Genomic DNA, 20,370 nt, shown 5'->3' on the forward strand with positions numbered 1-20,370 from the left:
AAGCTTAGTAGGAGACCGAAACAAGCACCAACTCAAGGATGTCTCCTACAGGAGAATATATATACACATCCCTGGAATTCTGGGCCGTGGTTTTAGCATGTTCAGCTTGCTGCAGCTTCCTGCAGCGTCCAGTGCTGTGTCATCATGCAAGATATCCTTTAACATGAAAAAAACTAAAAGACATACAACCTTACTCTGTTAGATTTCTAGTCCAGAACTGAATCTCATACATCGGATAGAAATCATCAATTTTTAAACCAAAACTGAGCCTATGCTGGTATTTCTTTATGAAATGCTACACAAGGACTGGCCATTAGATGTCACCTTTGTACATGATATGTATGACGACGTTCTCCACTAAGCTAATCAATAAAACAGTTTGCATAATAAAACTCCCAGTATACCAAGTTTTATCGAGTGCACAGAGCTAGCAAGCCAATCTGTTTACAGATGTTCTGCAAAACAGCTAACAATCCTTAGAAACCATTGTTTCAGTGGATTTGTTCAGGTACTTCTTGCAGAGCTTTATACTAAGTTACTTACTAATCTAGTCAGGCTATATACAGCTACACAAATTCAAGTGTTTTTATTTCAATATAGTTCTGTAAGCTAGAATACTCACTCATTTACATTGCTTTCCCCACCCACAACTGGGTCTCGATTTCCTTAGAATGACAGAGGTCCTTTCCACAATAGAACTGATGGACAAGCCACTTAGGATACCTTTGTTGTTCTTCCTCACCTCCAGCAGAGCATCCACAATTTTGTCTCTATATGAATAAAAGAAATAACTGTTTAAATCACGTTCTGTGCAATACATTTAGCGCTTAGTCACCAGGGATATTGGATCCATTACAAAACAGGGCAGAAATTAAATCCAAATACTCTCACCTGCTAGCCTCTGGATGAATTTCTTGAAGTTTTTTCAGTAATTTGGTAAAGCTGCTCAAGTTCAACGTATTAGGAGAAATAAAGGCATCATATGAATTAGTGGAGAAAGGAACAGATGTTTTCTGCAGGAAATTTTCTCCAGTATCCTAGAATTGCATCAAAATAAGCAAAAATTGAATGGGTTAAGTGTTGTACAAGTAATATAACGTATCTTTACTACTAATAAATATTCCTGTTATGGAAAAAGAAAAAATGACAGATACAGATTCAAATCAGTAACTTATTCTAATACAACCAGTCATATTCTGCAATCTGTAAATTAGAAATAAAACTACTACATGCATTCATGTGTAACTGACATTCCTGCTACTTTAAATTAGGTCCGATTTATATTTCCCAGAGGACTACCATGTTTAAAGTTAAATCCCCAAAGGTAGCATATCTATATAGTTTATGAGGGCAACACCAGCAATTACTACCTTTGCCTTATCCTCCAAGGACCAACCTGAGCGAATACAAAATACTGTATTTATACATAGATTTTTCTTAGATTTATATTAAAAAACCCAAGTTTCCCCTCCAGTATCCCAAAATATTTCCTGTGTAAAATCACAAGACATTCACATAAAAAAAGGTGTTACAAGTGGAAACTCAAAAGAGGAGAAGATGAAAAATCTAGTGCAAATGGCTAGGTTCCAACTGGTTTAGGATTAAGAAAAAAAAAAAAAAAAGGAGTATCACAATTGATGCAGGGGCAAATGAATGGTGCTCTCACTCTTTTGCAGCATGCCAGAAATTTATTACTGACACATAATATGTTTTCCTATCCTAACATCATTCTATATATATTAAATGTAACATGTTATGGGACAAACGTTTTAAGGCTCTTAATCTGCCATATAAAGGAGCCTTAGTAATAATTATTTACCTTTTGATTAACTCCAAGCAAATAATGTACCGAATCTTCAGTAGATGATTTCGGACCAGGGCGCTTTGTTTCTGACGGTACTTGCGTAGAGCAAGAAATTTTTGAAGAAGTTATGGGAAGGAGATGCATTTTCTCAGAAGCAGAGGTAGCGTCAGGTGCTTTCACAGAATTGGAGGCTGAAGTGAATGTTTTATCTTGATCATTTCTTTGACCGTTATTAACAGGTTGGATTTCATGCCAAAGTGTATTTGTAAGTACTTGGGAAACCAAATATTTATTGTTTGATGAAGTATTTACAATTTCAACACTTACTGGTTTTCCTTTTATTTTTTTCTGGTTCATTTCCTCTACAGCTAACTTTGCTTTATTAGTGTCTTTAAAGGAAAGAAATGCATATCTAAGGCATAAAATTAAAAAAAAAAAAAAAAAAGGAAACTAAGTAAAACACACATTAAATTACTATCAGTAAGAACACATGATAGTTCTCATCTTTTGAATATTAACTGTATCTCCATTAAACTCAACAGACAATTTCAGACTCCTTAACTTCTCATAACACGAGAAGCTGTCTGGAATGACAAGTTTTTGTCAACCTATCTGTATCTACATTAATTACTGAAACAAATTAATGAACTCCCTCCTCTCTCCCATGATTTGCTTACTTTGACAGAAAAAAAAAATCTGAAACAACTAAAACTTGTATTAATATACCTGTAGTTACTAGAATCCACAGAGAAAAGAGTGTCAGAAATCTGATTCTTCTGGAAATGTGATCTTAAATCACCCTACAAAATAGAAGCATATTTGGTTACAAATGTATGGTATGAAAAAATTCATAAAAAAGGCAAGACATTACTACTACTATGTAAATAAGAACAGCCATACCTCTGACACTGAGGAACTTAGGCCACCAGCACAAGTAAAAGAACGGTCATTTCCACTCTCCATTTTCTTCGCTTCTAATAATAAACGTAAGAAAGCAAAGTGTTACTAACTATTCCTGTCTCAGTTCAAGCTAACATCTTCTCTGTAGATTTCAGGAAGCATAGATAGAAAACCTTTAAAAAACCTAAAAGGATGAAGAATATCTTCTAACAGGAAATGAGAGCGCCATGAGAAGCGGAACAGTTCAGTTTGTGAAATCTCTTTTTCCCTGAGTATTTCCCAAGGGTTGAAGAGGCAGAAGAGATACAACCAGAGAAAACGCTGGTCTGAACTAAGAGGTACCAGTGCTAAAGCATGGGTAGTGTACTGTGAGTCCCCACCATGGAGCACACAAGCTCTCTGCTTTCAACACCCTGGGACTTCTAACCATGCCCGTCACTGGGACCCAAGTCTCCAAACACAGACCATTCCCAGCTAAGTCTTAAGAAGCCAGTACAGGGAAGGAAGCAGAAAGAGGAGGAAGAGAAAAAAAAGGAAGATTTCCAGCGACATGATTGGCTGGACATTTACCAAATTGAGTTTAACCACTGTAGGGAAAGTTTTCAAGAAAAACGTGGATGAAAAGAGCTGAATATCTGTACAAGTACTCACTGCAAGTCAAAGAAAAAGTCTGAAAACCCAGCTAGCATTTTTTCCAAGTTTACTTGTGCTTGTAGAAGGAACAGAATATTCAAATAATAAACAAACACCATTATTACATATGGTAGCTTAGAGCACACGATCTCACCTCTTAAATCAAACGTGTCTTGTTTCTCTTGTTGCTTTTTTGTTTCTTCAGATATTACTGAAAAATCTGCTACTGTCAAGTCCTCCGTAGCATCAAACCAATATTCATTCCCTTCTTCATTTTTCACACAACCTTGACAGTTGAAATAAGTTTCAGTGTGTTAAAATTCAGACCGTGGCATGTCACATGAATGAATATCAAACTTCTGTGGGCTTAAGAGGATTCCAGCTACCTACATGACTTGGCACTACATTACGAAGAGGTGACACATACTAGTTTTCACTTCTGATTTAACTAGCAGAATTTTTTTTCATGACAAAGTATAATATAGAGCTGATATAATGTTGAGCATTCCACCACAGAAAGGACAGTTGAGTATCCATATGTTATGTTTTACACAGGGTTTGGGTTTTTTTTCCCCACAACTTAACTAACAAATACTGTAGAGTATTTGTACCAGAAGCAGATCGCTTACCACGTTCCACATCCTGATCTTTATGTGGTTCTTCAAATGTCTTGGAGGAAGTAGAGTAATTTTGCTGACTGTCATCAGTTAAACATACAGCCTGCGGATTGTCCTACAAAAATGTTTCCGTTATGTTCCATTAGCACTTGCACCTAATTATACGTTATTTTTCTGAGCTTCAGAATATTAATTGATTAAACAGGTAAATTTTAAAAACTTAACCTACTGATCATCTTCAAAAACCCCCAAGTTATTTTATTTTATTTTGAAAGGACGATCAAAATTCTGGTCACATCAGCTGCATTTGTGATTACTGTCAGAGAATTCCAGCTTGAGCCCTGAAGACTGATTGTATTTGCATATACCTAAGAGGAGACTATGCTTCACAACATCAATGTCTATGACAGTCAGTAACGAAGAAGTCCCTACCATGTTGACAGAAATCTCCCTTTCTTGCAGTTTTGGTGCTTCAAAGTCAGCTTTTCTTGTGCCTGAAACAGAACTAAAACAGATCAAAGAATTTCGTACAAGAAATGGCCCAACAATTTTAAATTCTGCTAAGATACCAAGTACTCTGAAATACTAATTTAAATATTTCCAAAAGCTCACAGTAAAATAAATAAAATGTGCTTAATAAATCTTAGCTTAAAATGAGAACCTAAGTTTTTTGAGATCTGTATTTTGTAAAAGCAGTGGTTGCAACCTGAAACAGAAAGCTATGTTCTAGGTTTATGTTAGGCTGTTTTTCCTTTATACCTAGATGGCTTTCTGTGTGATGTTTCGGTGTATGTCTTTACAATTTGAAATCTCTGTGCCATTTTTGATTAATTTTACTAACGCTTAACAAGAAATTTGAAAAAGATCTCTAGTTGTTTACTTGATGCAGTAAAACCTTATTGCCAAATTTGTTTTAATCTCCACTTACATAAAGTAACTGGACGTGATTCTTGAACATGCAGTACCATATGTCTGCCTGAAATAGGAAGTTATTTTTCTATCATTCTTCTTAACTAAATGATAATCTTAGCAGAACCACTGCTTATATACCTAATATTATCTTTGTTGGCAGCAAAGTCGTTTTGTTTTGGTGGGTTTTTTGTGGTTCTTTTTTTGTTTGTCTGGGTTTTTTTGGGTTTTTTTTGTGTTTGGTGGGGTTTTTTTGTTTGTTTGTTTTGTGGGTTTTTGGGGGTTTTGTTTGTTGTTGTTGTTTTTTTTTTAAAGACCGACAGCATTAAGATTAGAGACAAAGATTTTAGTAGTGAAAGTAGGGAACCAGGAAAATTACCTGTAAATTGAAAAATTTCACTATAAAGATAGTAAAAATACAACTCCAGAGTTTGCATATTAGAACACTACAGAGTAAAAAATTTCCTTAAAATAAAATCACTGTACCAAAGTGCTATGCTACTCTTTCAGCTAAACAGTTTGGAGCAACAAGATACATCCTGAAATAAAGAAATTCTAAGTTTATCATCTTTTAAACTCACTTCTCATTTATTTTGAACTTTAATAAATACCACAAATAAAGACTACTTACTCGTAGCAAAGATCCTCTCTAAACAACTGTCAAAAAAGAAAAGATTGTTTTAATTTTCTGAAGAAAACAATTTATATTAAAAACAAAAAGCAATTAAGAAATTACCTTGCACGGAACATAAGAAGAAGAGATTGGGAACAACTTCATCTCCACTGATAGCGGTGGAAGTGCATTTAAAGGTATGCCCATTTTTATTTTCATTCTCATACAGTTGTAATTCTTTTTCAGCTTTTCCAAAACCAACATGAGAGATGAACCTAATTCAGTATTTCCATTATATCTGTTAAAATATGTATAAGAAAATAAGATCAACTTAGACAGACATTTATTTTACTGCTTCCAGAATTGCCCAAACATTTTACAGTGTTGAGAGATTCCTCCACATCGCGCAGGAACAGGAGCTCTCTGGAGCCATACTCTGCTTCACGGCATTACTAGGTGCTCTCTTGAACCCCCTGCTAAGCTATGAGCAGGCACTACGGTAATGAGGTTTTATAGCTATCCGTGGCACAGTAAAGCGTTCAGAGGCAGGACTCCTTGGCTGAATTCCAGGTTCGTTACAGGGCACGTGCTTTATCAGCTAGAGACTCTGCCATCGCCACCCCCTTCCTGCCTCACCTCTTAACATCCTGCACCTCCTCTCTTTCTCCTTTACCGCCTCCTCCCCAGCTCCCCCCCTATGCACCTCGCCCACTCCTGAATCGATTCTCTGTACTATTCCTTCTGTACTTTTCCTCTTGTACAGAAAGACATTCCTGGAAACAAACTGTATTTTGCTGGGTCTGCGAATGCTACAGAAAATTTTAGGCTGAAAATTTAGGCTGGCAGTTACGAGAACGTAAACTCTTTTGGACAACAATGCTAACTATAAACACTGTTAGAAGCTATGGATAGAATACATCAGTAACATTTAGCAATTAATGCCTTTTAACCAAGCTATCCATTTCATTTAAAAGGACATTAAAGTACATGCCTGCTAAAACATGTCTTTTCCTCCAAAGCCAGTTTGTAAATCTTCAAGCAGTGCCGATAGCACATCTGATAATGAGTGTTTAGAATCTGCAATTCTGCTTCAATTGCTCTCTGCAGTATTTTTTGACAGTAGCTTGATGCAGAATTCTTCACGGCTTGTTTGTCAAGATGTACCGGCCTTTAACATAAGAATAATAAATGAAATCTTGAAGCCCTTGAATCAATATTTTACATTCATTATGTTTTATTTTGAAACAAGTAACTTTCCAGAAGCTATTTCTGATACAATTCAAGGAAAAAAAGAAAAATGAAATCAGTTCTTCCTATTTACTATACAGAAAAAAATGATGTCTTACAGTAGCTTTCACATTATAATCATCCTTAACTGAGAGGCAGAAACTGCACGAGCACCATAATCATTTCTATCCAAAAAGTGCAGTCGAAAGAACAAAAAGAAACTTAGCAACTCTGTTGATCTACAGACGCACTCACTTTGCTTCCACAGTCACAGAATGATTTAGGTTGGAAGGGATCTCTGGAGGTCTGCAGTACAAACCTCTGTTCAAAGCAGGGCTAACTTCAAAATCAGCTCAGGGTCTTATCCAGTCCAGCTTTGTTGTTGGGTTTGGGTTTTTTTGTTTGTTTTAAATCTCCAGGAAAGGAGATTGTACCATGCCTCCAACGCTGTTCCAATACTACTCTCACTATAAGAAACTTTTTCTTACACCCACTTAGAATTCCCCTCACTGCAACTGCTAGCTCTTGCCCTTTCAAAACGCACCTCTGCAAAGATTTTGAGTCTGTCTTCTCAGCAACCCACCACAAGATTACCAAGAACTGCAAGGAGGTTCCCTACCTCTGCAGCCTTCCCTTCTGCGGGCTGACCAAACCCAGTTCCCTCAGCTCTCTCCACACATCAGGTGCTCCACCAGTTCCCCTTCACCATCTCCATGGTCATCTGGTGGGCTTTCCCCAGTCTGCCAATCTCTTTCTTGCACTACAATGCCCACAGCTGGAGATACCTTTCCAGTTGTAACCTCACAAGCACCAAACTGAGAAGAATCAACACTTCCCTCCATTCGCTGGCTGCACTCTTGCTAATGCAGCCCCAGGATGTGGTTTCCCTTCTTCACCATACGGGAGCACTGCTGACTTAGACTTGACAGTCTGCAACTGCAGACCAAGGCTGCTTTGGTCTTTGTTCAACTTCAGGAGGTCTTCGGCTCATTCTTCTCACTTTTCTAGATCCCTCTGAAAGGCAGCCCTACCCTCCAGCACAAGAGCTGCTGCCCAGCAGTCTTTTAATACCATCAGTTTTGCTAAGTCACGAACAACCTTTCAATCATGAAAAAAATCTTATCCAGCATCTAGAATTCCAAACCAAGAACAATTCATGACTCACCTCTCAGTGCTTATCTTTACATCGCTGCTGCACAACTCATTTTTTGATTCCTGCTGTTCCTAAACAAAAAACATTTTAAAAGGTTACAGATTAACATTCATATAGACAAGTTCTGAGCAACTTTAAGTTAAAAAAATGTTCTATATATCAAAATTGTTTGCTGTATGTTTTGGTTTTTTTTTTTAAGTTACCTGAATTTGTGAGCTTCTTTCAGCTGTTGCAGTATTGCCATCTGAGTGTTCTTCTGGCATCTCAGTAAGCTGTGGCCAAATTTGCACTGCACTACCAGCTCCACATGACCAGTTTGTATTGCAAGCAACGTCTGCACAGGTTTCACGGCGCCATCCCATGGGTCGAGATTTGTTCATCATTGTTATCTCTGTATTAATAGCCCTGGACGAGAGACAAACCTGAGCACTGGTACTTCTGCTTGTTGTAAAGCAAGCTCTAAAATCAGAGCACACATCAACAGCCTGGTTAACCGTAGAGACACTGGCAACGTTTTTCAAGTTGTCACGATGTTCCAACTCTGAGTTCAGACAGCTGGTATTTCCACGGGAGGATTCATCTGCAACTTCCATCTCAAAAAAGGGATTCTCGCTAGTGAGAATTGCAGAGGCTGGAAACTGGGTTTCAGCATCCTTTGCAGTGCAGTCAATGCAGCTGGTACCATGTGCGCGCACACCAGATTCTTCACAACTGTAGAAATCGGAGTCCCCTGCACGTTTGCAAAATTGCATGGCTACTGCAGGGGCCCTCTCCCGTAGTGACAATAAAGGATTGTCTTGCTTCACCGAGTTGCTGTGAATGTGTCTGTCATTGTTTTCAGACACTCCACTTGTAGCCGTTCGGGGTGGCAGCGTGTCATCAATCAGCGGGATGTCTTTCACCTCTTCATTTTCTAAACTGTCACGTACAAGCAGATTTGGACAGACCCTTTCTTTACTCCCACAAGCACAACTTTCAAGTATGCTTCCATAAACAATACTATGATACTCTGTTTGCTCTTCCTGATGATCACAAGTCACGCCGTTGCAATCTGGCAGAGACAGAGAGTCCTGAAGCAGGTGGGGAAGCTCTGGCATAGCTGCTTCTGGGCAGGTCTGGTCACCTACGCCACACTCAGATGCAGGAGAACAATCTTCCAACACGTCAACGAGATTTTGTTCCTTTGCAACTACACCCCCTGGAACTTCATGAACTGGATCTATCAGCTTTAAGGTTTCGATCCCTATAGTTTCCCTTTGCTCAGAAAACTCACTTGAGCTATTCCTATCACCAAAAGCTTGCTCATTAGCACTGAGATACTCCAGCTGTGAATCTTCACCTAAATGGCTTTGTCTGCAATCATCACACACCCTGCAATTAAAGTGCGTATTGTCACACGCCCTTCCCAACAGATCAACTTCTTTCTTGCTTTCATCTACCTGTGCACAGCAAATTCTCATTCTCATTTTATTGTACATTTCAATATCTGCATCTAAAGACGAACTTAAATAAGGTAAGCTTTCCTCTGACAACTTCAATTCTGAAACATTGACAGAACATGCCTGGCCAAAACCTGAGTGGTTAGCTCCTGCTGCAACGTCTCTGATGAGCATATGCTCAGCTTCCTCAGAATAAGAAAAAAGATGCGAGGTCTGATTGAAGCATCTCCTTTTGCTTTTAACATCGCTGTTCTTTTCTAATTCCATGGTACAAACACTTAAGTCCTCCTCCTTAGAAGTTATACACACAACTCACTTCCACTGCAACCTCTCAAAGTCATCGGCTTGTCTCTTCCTATCAGTTTCTCACCTTAATAAAAATAAGAGAAGTTCAAGATACTCCATGGTGCACAAGAGGACATTACTGTTTAAAAAATGTTAAATTAACCATCTTATTATTACCTACTGCGTGCTAGTATAGAAGCTAGGAATTACATGGTACGTTCTCAAAGAAATCCTAAGAGCTCAGAGGCGGCCGTTAAAAGAATGCACTGTTCTTGCTTGCCTGACTTCAATTGAGTAAAAGCCTCCTCAGAGACCAATCAATCCTGTTTTCTTAACTCTTGGGCAAAGTTTCCATCCTCTTACCACAGAAGCATTTCTTGGCTGAATCATCAGAATCCCTGTTGATACACAGCAAGCTACTTACATCGCACGCCAACTTCACGACAGCACACAAGGTGTTTCAATGCACGTACTGACTCTGAGAGTCAGGATGCAGATGTTATCCTGGATACAGCAACCACAAACCGACCTCACACCGTTCCTGATTGTATGTTTGGCCTGTAAGCACTCCTTGACACAGAAAGCTTACAGCTTCTTGATCTAAGACCGGTATATTTACTGTAGGCAACATCCTCCAGTCCAGGAGCTATAAAAATTTTAAAAACTACTTAAATGAGTGAAGAGGTGAACTTAGAGCTCTGTGCCTTCAGAGAACTAAAACCCCTTCAGATATTGGACAAGGGAGAAACAGAAGCATATTCCTTTTAATTCTGGGGAAACAAGAAGAAATGGTTATTGAGCACAGAGCTGTAAGAAAACCCGAAAATCTTTCCAACCAAGAAGTGTAAGACATAAGGGAAAACAGGAAGATGGTTTCTTGGATCAGAGCGCTTCTTTTAGCTACACAAGAAAGCTGGACGATACATCAAACCAAAACAATACACCTGCTCTGGATTGCAACAAACCTAGTTTTATAGCAAACATGAACGAAAAGCAGAGAAAAAGCATATAGGGATGGAAGATGCTCTTTGTGAAGCTTGTTTCTTATAAATTGTTGTCAGGTCTCCTCTGCCTTCCCCCAAAGCTCATAATGAAGAGAGGGATACATAGAAACGTTAGACACATTTCTCAGCTAGGTATGCTTTCTAAACTACCAAAACTAAACATAACAATTTTATATTATAGTCTCTAACCTGACTATAATCTTACATAGAACACAGCAAATTACAGTCTTGTCTGTAACTCTTCCCCCTGCAGGCCAACCAACACACCCAGCTGGGTTTCATACCCTTTTAAAGACACAAGTCACTGGTTCATCCCTCAGAGGAAGTTTCCAGCTGGGTGAAACAGTCTGTAAGGCACCGAGTGAAGTACTGAAGCAACTAACGCACAAGTTACATGAGCTCTGTCCACTCCAGGTACAAACAGTGTGAGCCAGGCCTCGTATCTGCATGGGAAGGTTTGCAGAATGGACCCCTAAGAGGTAACTTCATCACAGCCCTTCCTCACAGGGAAAAATGGCTTGTCTCTCACATCTGCATCCACTCATTCTCCTCCGCTAAGGATCAGCATTGAAATGACATCATTTAAAATCGCTTAATAAAAATCATTTAAATAATTTAACAGAAGTCATCAATAGAAGTCAGTCACCCTCCAAAAAAACCCTTACCGTGTTTTCACTATGCACTTCTACGGTTATTTTTGTTTCACAAACGTTAGCTTTCTTATCACATTAACTTTACCTTCATCTCCTAACTGAAGTTTTGAGCAACTGTATCTGTGAAATTCAAAATCTTGCCATAATGCTGCCAAAGCGCATCTCAGATGCCTAGACACAAATTACAGCATACTACCACAGAAAAATGGCTTTTTCCCCCCACTTTTTTCCTTAAGAACGAGTTAAGAAACACGAACCACAATAGCTCTAGGTATGCCCCAGATAAATAACAATAACCTTGTCACTACTACTGACGCAGCTGGATGCTTAACAACAGCCAAGCAGGTTAGAAACCAACACTGATATTAAAACACAGCCTCCACTCCGCAGAGCGGCGTGGGGAGCCACAGCTGAGCCCCCAGGGAGGAAGGGGGGAGTCCTCAGCGCAGCCCGGTGCCCCCGCTCGCCCAAAGGGAACCCTCCAGGCAGGGAACCGCCGCTCACAGCGCTCACCTTGGCTCCAAGGAAGGCTGAGCAAGCTTCCTGCTGCCTAAAGGAAGCCGCCCCCCTCCCTTAACGCCTCCGTGCCGGCGTCGAAGCCCCCCTCGCCTCCGCCCCGGCCGGCCGGGCGGGCGACAACGGCCCCGCCGAGCACGCGCTCAACGGCCGCACACCCGCCGCTCCCCGCCCGCGCCTCCGGCCCATTGGCTGCGACAGGAGGTGCTCCAGCGCCTGATTGGCCGGCGCGGCGCCTGCGCCCACCGGGTGCCGCCCGCCCCCCTCATGGACCCCGCCCGCGGCCATGTCACCTCAGAGGCGGTTGGGCCCTTCCCCTCCTCTGTCAGGGCCGAGCGGGGTTCTCCCGACGCCTAGCACCGAGAGCCCAAACCGCAGCCTGCCGGGGACAGCAGCGTGGCTTCGCGTACAGGGATTAAAACCTACCAGCAGCTGGAGAACGTATTACAGGCAGTGGAGACCAATGCAGTGAACCGGGGGATGTCACCCCATAAATACCGGTTTCTGCTACGCAGGTTACCGATTGTAAATGTGCGTGTTATTTTTACAAGGTTAGTTCTAGCCCTTACACCTCCTTTTAAACACATGGATGTGAAGTTCATAGAATGGTTTGGGTTGGAAGGGACCTTTAAAGGTCATCTAGTCCAACCCCCCTGCTGTGGGCAGGGACATCTTCAACTGGATCAGGTTGCTCAGAGCCCCGTTCTTAACAAAGCACGCAAAACATGGCTTAGCTGCCTAAAACAAACTAAACCCCGAACCCATATAATTCATTGTTTAGAGCATTTAAAAAAGCAGAGACAAGCACTAACCTCCTCCTCAGTATACTTCATGTAAGCCATTGCTGTGTGACAACGGGTGACGATGAGTGCAAGATGAAATTTAATACTAAAATTGACACATTTTTAATGAACCTAGTTGCCTCCTGCTGGGAGGGATTCTCCTATTGAAAGTTACCATGTTCACCATAAATACTTTAAGTGGACAATGAATCCCATCAGCAATACCATTCAAATTTCTCCTGATGGGACTCTGTCCCTGTCCCCCAGCCTCCCCAAGTGCACCCTCACATCAGTGCCCTTACTCACACAAGCCTTTGTACATTTTACAACCAGTATTGCTCATGTTTGTGTGTCTGCAGCAATATATTACAAAGGAAAATGAGCCCATTACACCAGTATCATCCAAAAAGCCTGTATTTTCCAAGAGAACTTTTAGCAGTAACATCATCATGACAGACCACTCCATAAAAACTACCCCAACAAGTGACATTTTTTATTGGCGAGTTCTGCTAATGAACTACTTCTTCCACGCTCATATCTCCCAACAGATTTGATTTTTAAAAACAAAACAAACAAAAAAACATTTTGGGTAACATTCCATTTGCAAACAATAAAATTATTTAACATTTAAAAATAAAACAAAGGATAGCAATTTTAAATACAAATTCTAGGAAAATCCGTCCTGGTTGCCCCAGGAGCCGTTCCTCGCCAGGCTGCCACCACCTTGGCTCCGCTCTGGATCGGCGGGCTGGGTACCAAGGCTCTCCCATTTGGAGCTCGATTAAAAGGACCGGGGCGTGTGCTATCATTACCATTCGAAGCCCTGTTGTTGTACATTCTTCACAGGAAAACATAAAACAGTTTGCAGTAAATCAACCAGTACTTTTTCTTCCCTTATTCTAAAGCTAAGCCATACTGAAAGTTTGGGGGGGGAGGGGGAGAAAAAGTGGCTTCAACATTCAGCTACTTTATCACACACAAAGATTTCTACTAAGAGCATATCCAGGTTGAAATACACATCTGATTTCTGTCATGAGGTTAATGCTTATGGGGTGCGAGATGCAATCTACTTCAAAATAATAAACACATCACTTCTTGATGAGCAAAGTATTATTTTTAGCCTTTTGGACCAACGCTTAGTTGCTAGGCTGTTTCTCCTCAATCTTGCCAGGAGAGACAGTCTTCACCGCTACCACGAATAAAAAGATGACCAGTGGCAATCACACACCTTATCATCAGTTAGTAAGATGATGTATTTAGCACGTTTGTTTGCATTCTGAAAAATGAAAACCCTTAGTTTATTTTTTAGGCCCCAGAGGCTTTGTACACCAGAAATTACACAAGTCAACCACAGAAAATTGTAAATTGGTATCCACGGTGATTTTGAGGTATTCCACAAGAAATCCGGCTCTGCACCTGAATGTTCCTCTCAAAAACACAAAAAAAAAAAGAAAAAGAAAAAGAACCCAAAGCCCTAGCTGGAGTGGAAATTTCATTTAAAAGATTCCTTTAATCCCCATGTTCCACCACACTTGATCAAAAAGAACATAGTTATTTCCCAGGGGCACAAAAAAAGCCTTCTTCATCCTTTTCCTGGAATATTAATTTCAGTACTTCATTCCTAAATTTCCGGGTACACTCAGAAGAGATGAAGAGAAAGGTGTTATTTTCTAGCCAAACCAGAGAAACACATTCAGACACTGTTTTTGGTTTATTTAATTTGTGAAGGTGCTCTAAGAAGATACAAGCGATCCCCTTAACGTTGAAAATAGCAGCGGTTTATACTCTAACCTCAGTCTGCGAGGAAGAAGCTAGGGAAAGATCTGGACCGGAGAGTCTGAAGACCAAGTTAAGAAGAAACGGCCTCCCGGGTCTGGATTTGGCTTGATAGAACCGTATCTATGGAGGCAGTCAGCATCGACAGAAGGTTGCGCCTGTCGAACGGGAGATGCTGCTTCATAGCGTGAGCAGGTTGCTAAGGGACTGGTCGCCTGCCTTACTCGCCAGCTTTTCTGTTAGGGCTGAAGGGGGAAGGACAGCTTTATTCTTCAGGTAACTGCTGTTCTCCTTTGAGTAGTACATTCAGAACGAGTTCCAATAAACAGAGCTGTAGTGCTAGTTGTGTATAATAAACTGCCTGCAACGTTTCAATTGGGTATGTTATTTTTCATGAAAAGTGGAAAACCTTTAAAATGACCATAGAAGGAAATAATTCGCTACTTCTGTATTTGTAGAAAAACCATAGGCAGTAATATTTTCTAAAGTGCTTCTTTACTTTTTAAAAATTAGACTTGTATTTTGTAGCGGCATAGTTTCCTAGTAGTTCATGGACCAGTAGATAGTTTCTGATGTAAAAAACCCATTACATGTTTTGTTTAAGCAAATGACGCTTGCTTTGACAAATGCACCGAAGTGAGTGATCTAAGTGCAAAACCCACCATTTCTTAAAACACGGCCTTATGCTGGTTTATTAATGCAACTTTACATCCTTTAAAAGTAGTTTACTTCAATTCCAAGAGCAGGGATTAAATAATACAAATAAAAGTTGAAAATTCAATGAAGCTATTGCCTATTTACCCTGAAATAAAATAGTCTTATGATTCAACTGGTGCAAAAATCCCTCCAAACACCTTTGTTTTATTGGCAAAGTCATTTAAGGTCACTTTTGCTTCCAAGACCATCTTCTTCCATGGTTTCCACTGAAGGAGTTTTGCTTTGTAATGGCTTGTGGTTCCACAGTGATTTGTAAATGAAAAACCTACTATGAATAACTCTACCGTAGTCACTAAATTACAGATACTGTCATGAGAAAGTCCAAAACTTACAGTGTTTTTTTTTTTAAATTTTCAGCAAGACACAAAATTCCAGTCCAGTTAAAGTCTTTTCTTTGAATGCCATTTTAAATGGCAATAAATGGCTGCTGTGCCTTCTGGATGGAGAACTTAATGTGACGCCCAATGTGCTTCTTATATGGTCGACGGATGTTGTATTTCAAATGCACCCAAAAACGGCGTAGAAGGGCCCCCGCAGGCACAGCCATTTGGATGAGCTACTCCTATGTATATAGTGCAGTAGGTTTGAATCTGCGTAGAGAGAACCACAACTGGGTGGCACGTAGCAAATGTTGGGGTTGTCTGTTCTCAGAAGGCATGACACAAAGCATCCCGGACAGCAAGAGACAGAAGCATCTGCAACGTTGTTCTGATTCTGTCAAGTAGTAGTAGTTTCCATCGAAAGGTGGTGATTATTGCTGAGACAGTAAAGCACTCCGGTTGGCTTTCATCTTCTCCAAGCGTTTTACTAGATGACCATTGCTGACTTCAAGCTCTTCGGTTTTATCCAATGCTGAACGAAGCTGAAGGAAGGAAGGAGAAAAAAAAAAACCCACGTAACTTTCGCAGTGTTTTCCCTTTCCAAAGATAAAGCAAGGTTTGTAGTTACCAACACTAACTGCTCATATTGCTGGAATGTCCTTACAATATAAAGCAGTTGAAAATTCCTGTTAGCGGAGTTAAAAGTAGATGTTGTGTAACTGCTTTGAAGGCCACAGACACAGATGTTTTCTAAGCATGGTGCCAAGAATCCAAGGTATTAACAGAATGTTCGACAAATGGCTCAGAGTTTGCCTCAACTTCAGAGGCACGGATGCTCAGAGATACCTGCCGGTGACATACGTCTGTCTCACTGCCTAGCTTGCATGTTTCTGGTTCCTGGAACGACAGCCACAGCCGTGGCTTTGGAGCCTTAGTTTTCTATAAAATCCACAATGGGATGGGGGTAGGGAGAGAGAGGTGGACTGCACAGAGCAATAGTTACAGGCAGCAGAGCAGAGGAAGTATTTAGGAAAAGAAAGGAGCCACAATGAACAAAAGGCAGGAGGCAGGTGTGAAAGAAGTGGACAAATGTATTTAAGCTGGTTGTAGCAGCTACTTGGAGAGAACATGAAATTTGGTAAGGTCAAAATTACGGATGAAGATGCAGTGTTTTAAGAGACAAACATGGACAGCATCTGCAGATGGACACACTACAGCAAACAGGCACAAACAGATTGACAGAGCAAGAAAAACAGGCTCAACAAGAATGATTCACATCCATTTAGCACTCCAGTTCAGACTCTGAAGCTTGGAAGTTTAGACTGTCATTCCTGGTAAGGTGTGGCACTCTCCTTAAATAATGAAGCGCCCAAATTAACCTTACAGCAGGATTTCCAGCTTTCTACTGCTGCAATTTCTGAATCACATGTTCTAAAAAGACCAGTGATTTATATTTACAAACCCAGAATTTGTAACACTCAAAGTAACGAGTCTTCAGGTACAACGAAGGACAAGGACAGCAAAGTAGAAATAGGAATTCTTCAGCTTGATGAATGTCGAACCGCGTGAACATTCACAGCTGCAAATAGCATGCAAGCCCGAGCATTTGAAGGCTGCTTCTAGATTCGAGTTGTACAAGTAGAACTTGAATTTGCTCCAGAGAACTGACTCTGGTACAAAGCAATGCATGGGTCAGTTTAGGAGGGAATGGAGAAAAGGAATGGGAGTTCACAGTTGTGACCGTTACTCCAGTTTGGGTGCTGCAAGTTTGGTTAAACATTTAGAACGAATAACTAAAGCAATTAAAAAAAGCAAACGTCTATTCGTTCTTCTACCAAAAAGTGTAGTTCCTCCTCTAAAATTCACCAGACAGACAGGCCTCCCCCCACGCGGTGCGGGCTGACTGCTAGCCTATGACAGTTTGCATTTAGAGTTACCTCTCTCTGTAGTTTGCGTTTCTCTGCTTTCAGTTCATCTTCTACTCTTTCAGCATTTTCAGCAGCAGTTTTGTATCGGGCTACCTGACCTTCCAATCGTATTACCTAAGACGAAGGCAAATTTTCCGAATTAAAAGCTGTACCAAGAAGTTACTCTGAAGCTTCACTCTTCCACAAGTAGTTAAGCAATAACCAGAGAGATGCTTACTTTTCTTTAGTAAAATAAAGGCATATTTTGAGGAAAAAAAAAATACCAAGGAAGCCTGGCCATGGTAACTTAAGATCTTTTATACATATCCATATTTAATATGCTTCCAGCAACAAAAAAATACAGCCCATTGACTGAATTTATCTTAGCAAGAGTATCACTGACATACTCTGGACAAAAGAAAACAGTCAAAATTGAACAGTCTTGCATAAAATCCATATATATACTACATCATATGCCAGGAGCCATTTAAAAATTCTTGATAGCGAGGCATAAGAAAGTATTCTGAAGAGTTCAGTAAGTGCTCTCAAGATACCTTTGTCTTTGAACGTTTTTCCCTCAGTAAAGATGAGTAATATATTCCCCATACATAAATGAAAGCATTTTAGTTGTTATGACTTAAGTGCAGTAGCCCTGATGCTCCAACACTCCTGCTTCTTATTTTAAGGGAAAAATCACAATAATCGTGATTTCTTTTATCATATAATAAAATACACTTTCTCTTTATAGTCTTACCATGCCTAAACAAACAGAACAAGCCAGAAACTTACATTCTGCTCCAATGCTGTTATCTCTTGCTCAGACTTCGCTAGTTTAAATTTGAGATCACTGATCTGTCTGTTGGCATCTCCTAAAAAAATTGCAGATTTATCAGAGATGTCAGAACAAGCGTCAACAGTGTCTTCTAACAAGTCTGTCATAAAATTTCCATGCTACAGCGATCTACTAGGGGCAGCGGTAGAGTAGCAAATGCTGTCTACACACCAGAGCCGGCAGCTAGCCCCACTCAGTGCCCAGCAGATAGGAGCTACACCCAATCTTGCCCGATTCCCTTTTGACCACTCTGAAAGCAGAATTAACCAGGAACTCAAGCCCAGCTCTCCTGGGGAACACAAGGGAGATTGCCAATTACAATCTTGTTCAAACAAAGGATAATTGTTCCCTCACCTCTAGTAGAGGTGCATGGCTGGCTCCCAGTTTGAAGCTCCCTTAGAACTGAAGGCTCATTTTTACTTAGAGCATGTGGTTATTGTACAGATACATTTTCTCGCTCACATGCAGGACACAAAAGTTCTTTTAAAATCAAAATGTAGCTCACTTTGGAGGTCAATCATGTGCATATCTGTCCCATTTTCCAGAACTTCATCTTCAGACTGTGTATTTTCCATCTTGCCATTCTTTTGCTTTTCTTCCAGTTGTCCCTTTAATTTTTTAACCTGAAGGACAATAAATAGTTATTAAAATAGAGTAAGGGAAAATCGTAGGCACATTCACATAAAACATTCTTAAAAACCCAAACTGTGTTTGGCTGTGCATGAAATCTCAAGGTCAAGGATATAGTCCATAAATGAAAGCATAGAGCACCCTGCAGACAAACAGGCCAGCTAAATTTTTTTTATTAAGCTTTATATCCATTATGGAATATCACAGTAGCAGCAATAATTACTTTAATTGCATTTCTTTATGAATGGCCCACTGCCCACAGATCCACCAATCAGGAAGGCTTACTCTTGGAGATAAAATTTGCTTCTACAGTTTCTGGGCCGTATTAGTTTTTCCCTTGGGCTTGACCGATCTGAAGTATTATTTTTCAGAAATAGTCCTGGAGAAGAAGTTTTAGGTGACTAAGGACACTGAATATGACTGGTTAGCAGCACGGAACAGGCACACTGGGTCATATCTTTCTTGCCCTGTATCCTGAGTTAACACGTGGGAGAAATGTTTCAGAGGAAGAATAAAGTAGCAAGCAACGCAGTAAGTCCTCAGCAAGAGCAACCCAGCACACGTTCTGAAAGGCAATGGCACTGCTGTTCTATACCTTATGTTAGGGCTATTTTGATTTTTTTTAATCTCTACTATTCTTATCACAGATTTAGTAAACACAGAGCATTTCAGTTTTCCCGTGATTACCTGGTCTAGCAAGGATTCTCGTTCATCAATGAGTTTTTTCATTCTATCTGAAAGAGAAAACTGAAAGTTCAGTGCTGATTTGATCGAGCCGCACATTTCAAAGTGCATCTGATATAAGACCAAACCGTTAAGGTTAGTGAAACTAATGATGAAGGTAGTTATGCACGTACCACAGGAAATGAGGCCACAGACAGGGCTGGGAAGGGGCTGCAGCCAGGGGAGGTTATGTCATTCTCACAGAACATGCTTGTCACGGCAGTAGCAGCACCCAGCTGCATGCAAAGAGGCTAATCTTCTACGTTAGGTTAGCATGCAAGAACTCTAGGGTCAACACAACTGCAACACAAAATCTCACAAATCTTTACAGTTTAACATAATGAAAATACTGTAAACACCCATAATCACAGCTAAGCACATTCTCAGCACTTTAAATCTTCACTTCTTTTACTAAACAGCAAGGTAATAACATTTTCTGTTATCTCCAGTATTATGACCAGAAAAACATTTGCCCATTAAGTTATTTTTGTTTCAGACGCAGCAGTCTGGTAAAACATTCTTTTCTCTTTAATCCTTCACAGTCAATTCTCCTGGTCAAACATCAGGCAGGTGATGGGCAATCTGGACCAACTGTTGTGTTATACTTGAACTTGAAAGTGCTGCAGATCAGCACATGGATGTGTGTGGCATTGATTAATAAAGTGCACACTACAGAGTGAGACAACTAGGAAAAAAGAAATAGAAGTAACCAAATCACTTGTTTTTTTCCTTCCCTATTAAGGGATGCAAAATGTGAAAGCATTTTAGCAGGTACTCACAAATTTTTCTATCACTAAAATTACTTTACCTCATTAATTAACAACTTAAGTTTGTTCAGGTACACCTCAACAGAAGTACACTGGAACATAGCACTCAAATATTCTTATTAAAAGAGGATATATTGACCTCAGACAGGTCTTACTCCACAAG

The 20,370-nt window shown here is 40.2% G+C and overlaps 2 protein-coding genes across 2 annotated transcripts in view; both read right to left on the reverse strand.

Moving 5' to 3' along the window:
- Positions 1-622: 622 nt before the first annotated feature.
- Positions 623-9,562, reverse strand: RBM44 (RNA binding motif protein 44). Its single transcript, XM_075153903.1, has 13 exons — positions 8,060-9,562; positions 7,869-7,927; positions 6,468-6,644; positions 5,600-5,774; positions 5,495-5,520; positions 4,387-4,459; positions 3,967-4,069; positions 3,492-3,623; positions 2,705-2,778; positions 2,531-2,604; positions 1,820-2,216; positions 892-1,037; positions 623-770 (listed from the first exon to the last, which is right to left on the reverse strand). The coding sequence occupies exons 1-13, from the start codon at positions 9,560-9,562 to the stop codon at positions 623-625; spliced, it is 3,087 nt and encodes a 1,028-aa protein (XP_075010004.1).
- A 3,447-nt stretch (positions 9,563-13,009) lies between these two features.
- Positions 13,010-20,370, reverse strand: part of LRRFIP1 (LRR binding FLII interacting protein 1) — a 115,481-nt gene continuing 108,120 nt past the window's right edge. Inside the window, exons 20-24 of the mRNA XM_075153904.1 lie at positions 19,405-19,451; positions 18,593-18,710; positions 18,045-18,124; positions 17,286-17,390; positions 13,010-15,890 (exon numbers count right to left, since the gene is read on the reverse strand). Of these exons, the coding sequence (XP_075010005.1) occupies positions 15,780-15,890; positions 17,286-17,390; positions 18,045-18,124; positions 18,593-18,710; positions 19,405-19,451 (461 nt within the window). The 3' untranslated portion in view covers positions 13,010-15,779. The remainder of the gene's footprint in view (positions 15,891-17,285; positions 17,391-18,044; positions 18,125-18,592; positions 18,711-19,404; positions 19,452-20,370) is intronic.

Source organism: Calonectris borealis, chromosome 6 (genome assembly GCF_964195595.1).
Source record: "Calonectris borealis chromosome 6, bCalBor7.hap1.2, whole genome shotgun sequence".
Taxonomy (NCBI): Eukaryota; Metazoa; Chordata; class Aves; order Procellariiformes; family Procellariidae; genus Calonectris; species Calonectris borealis.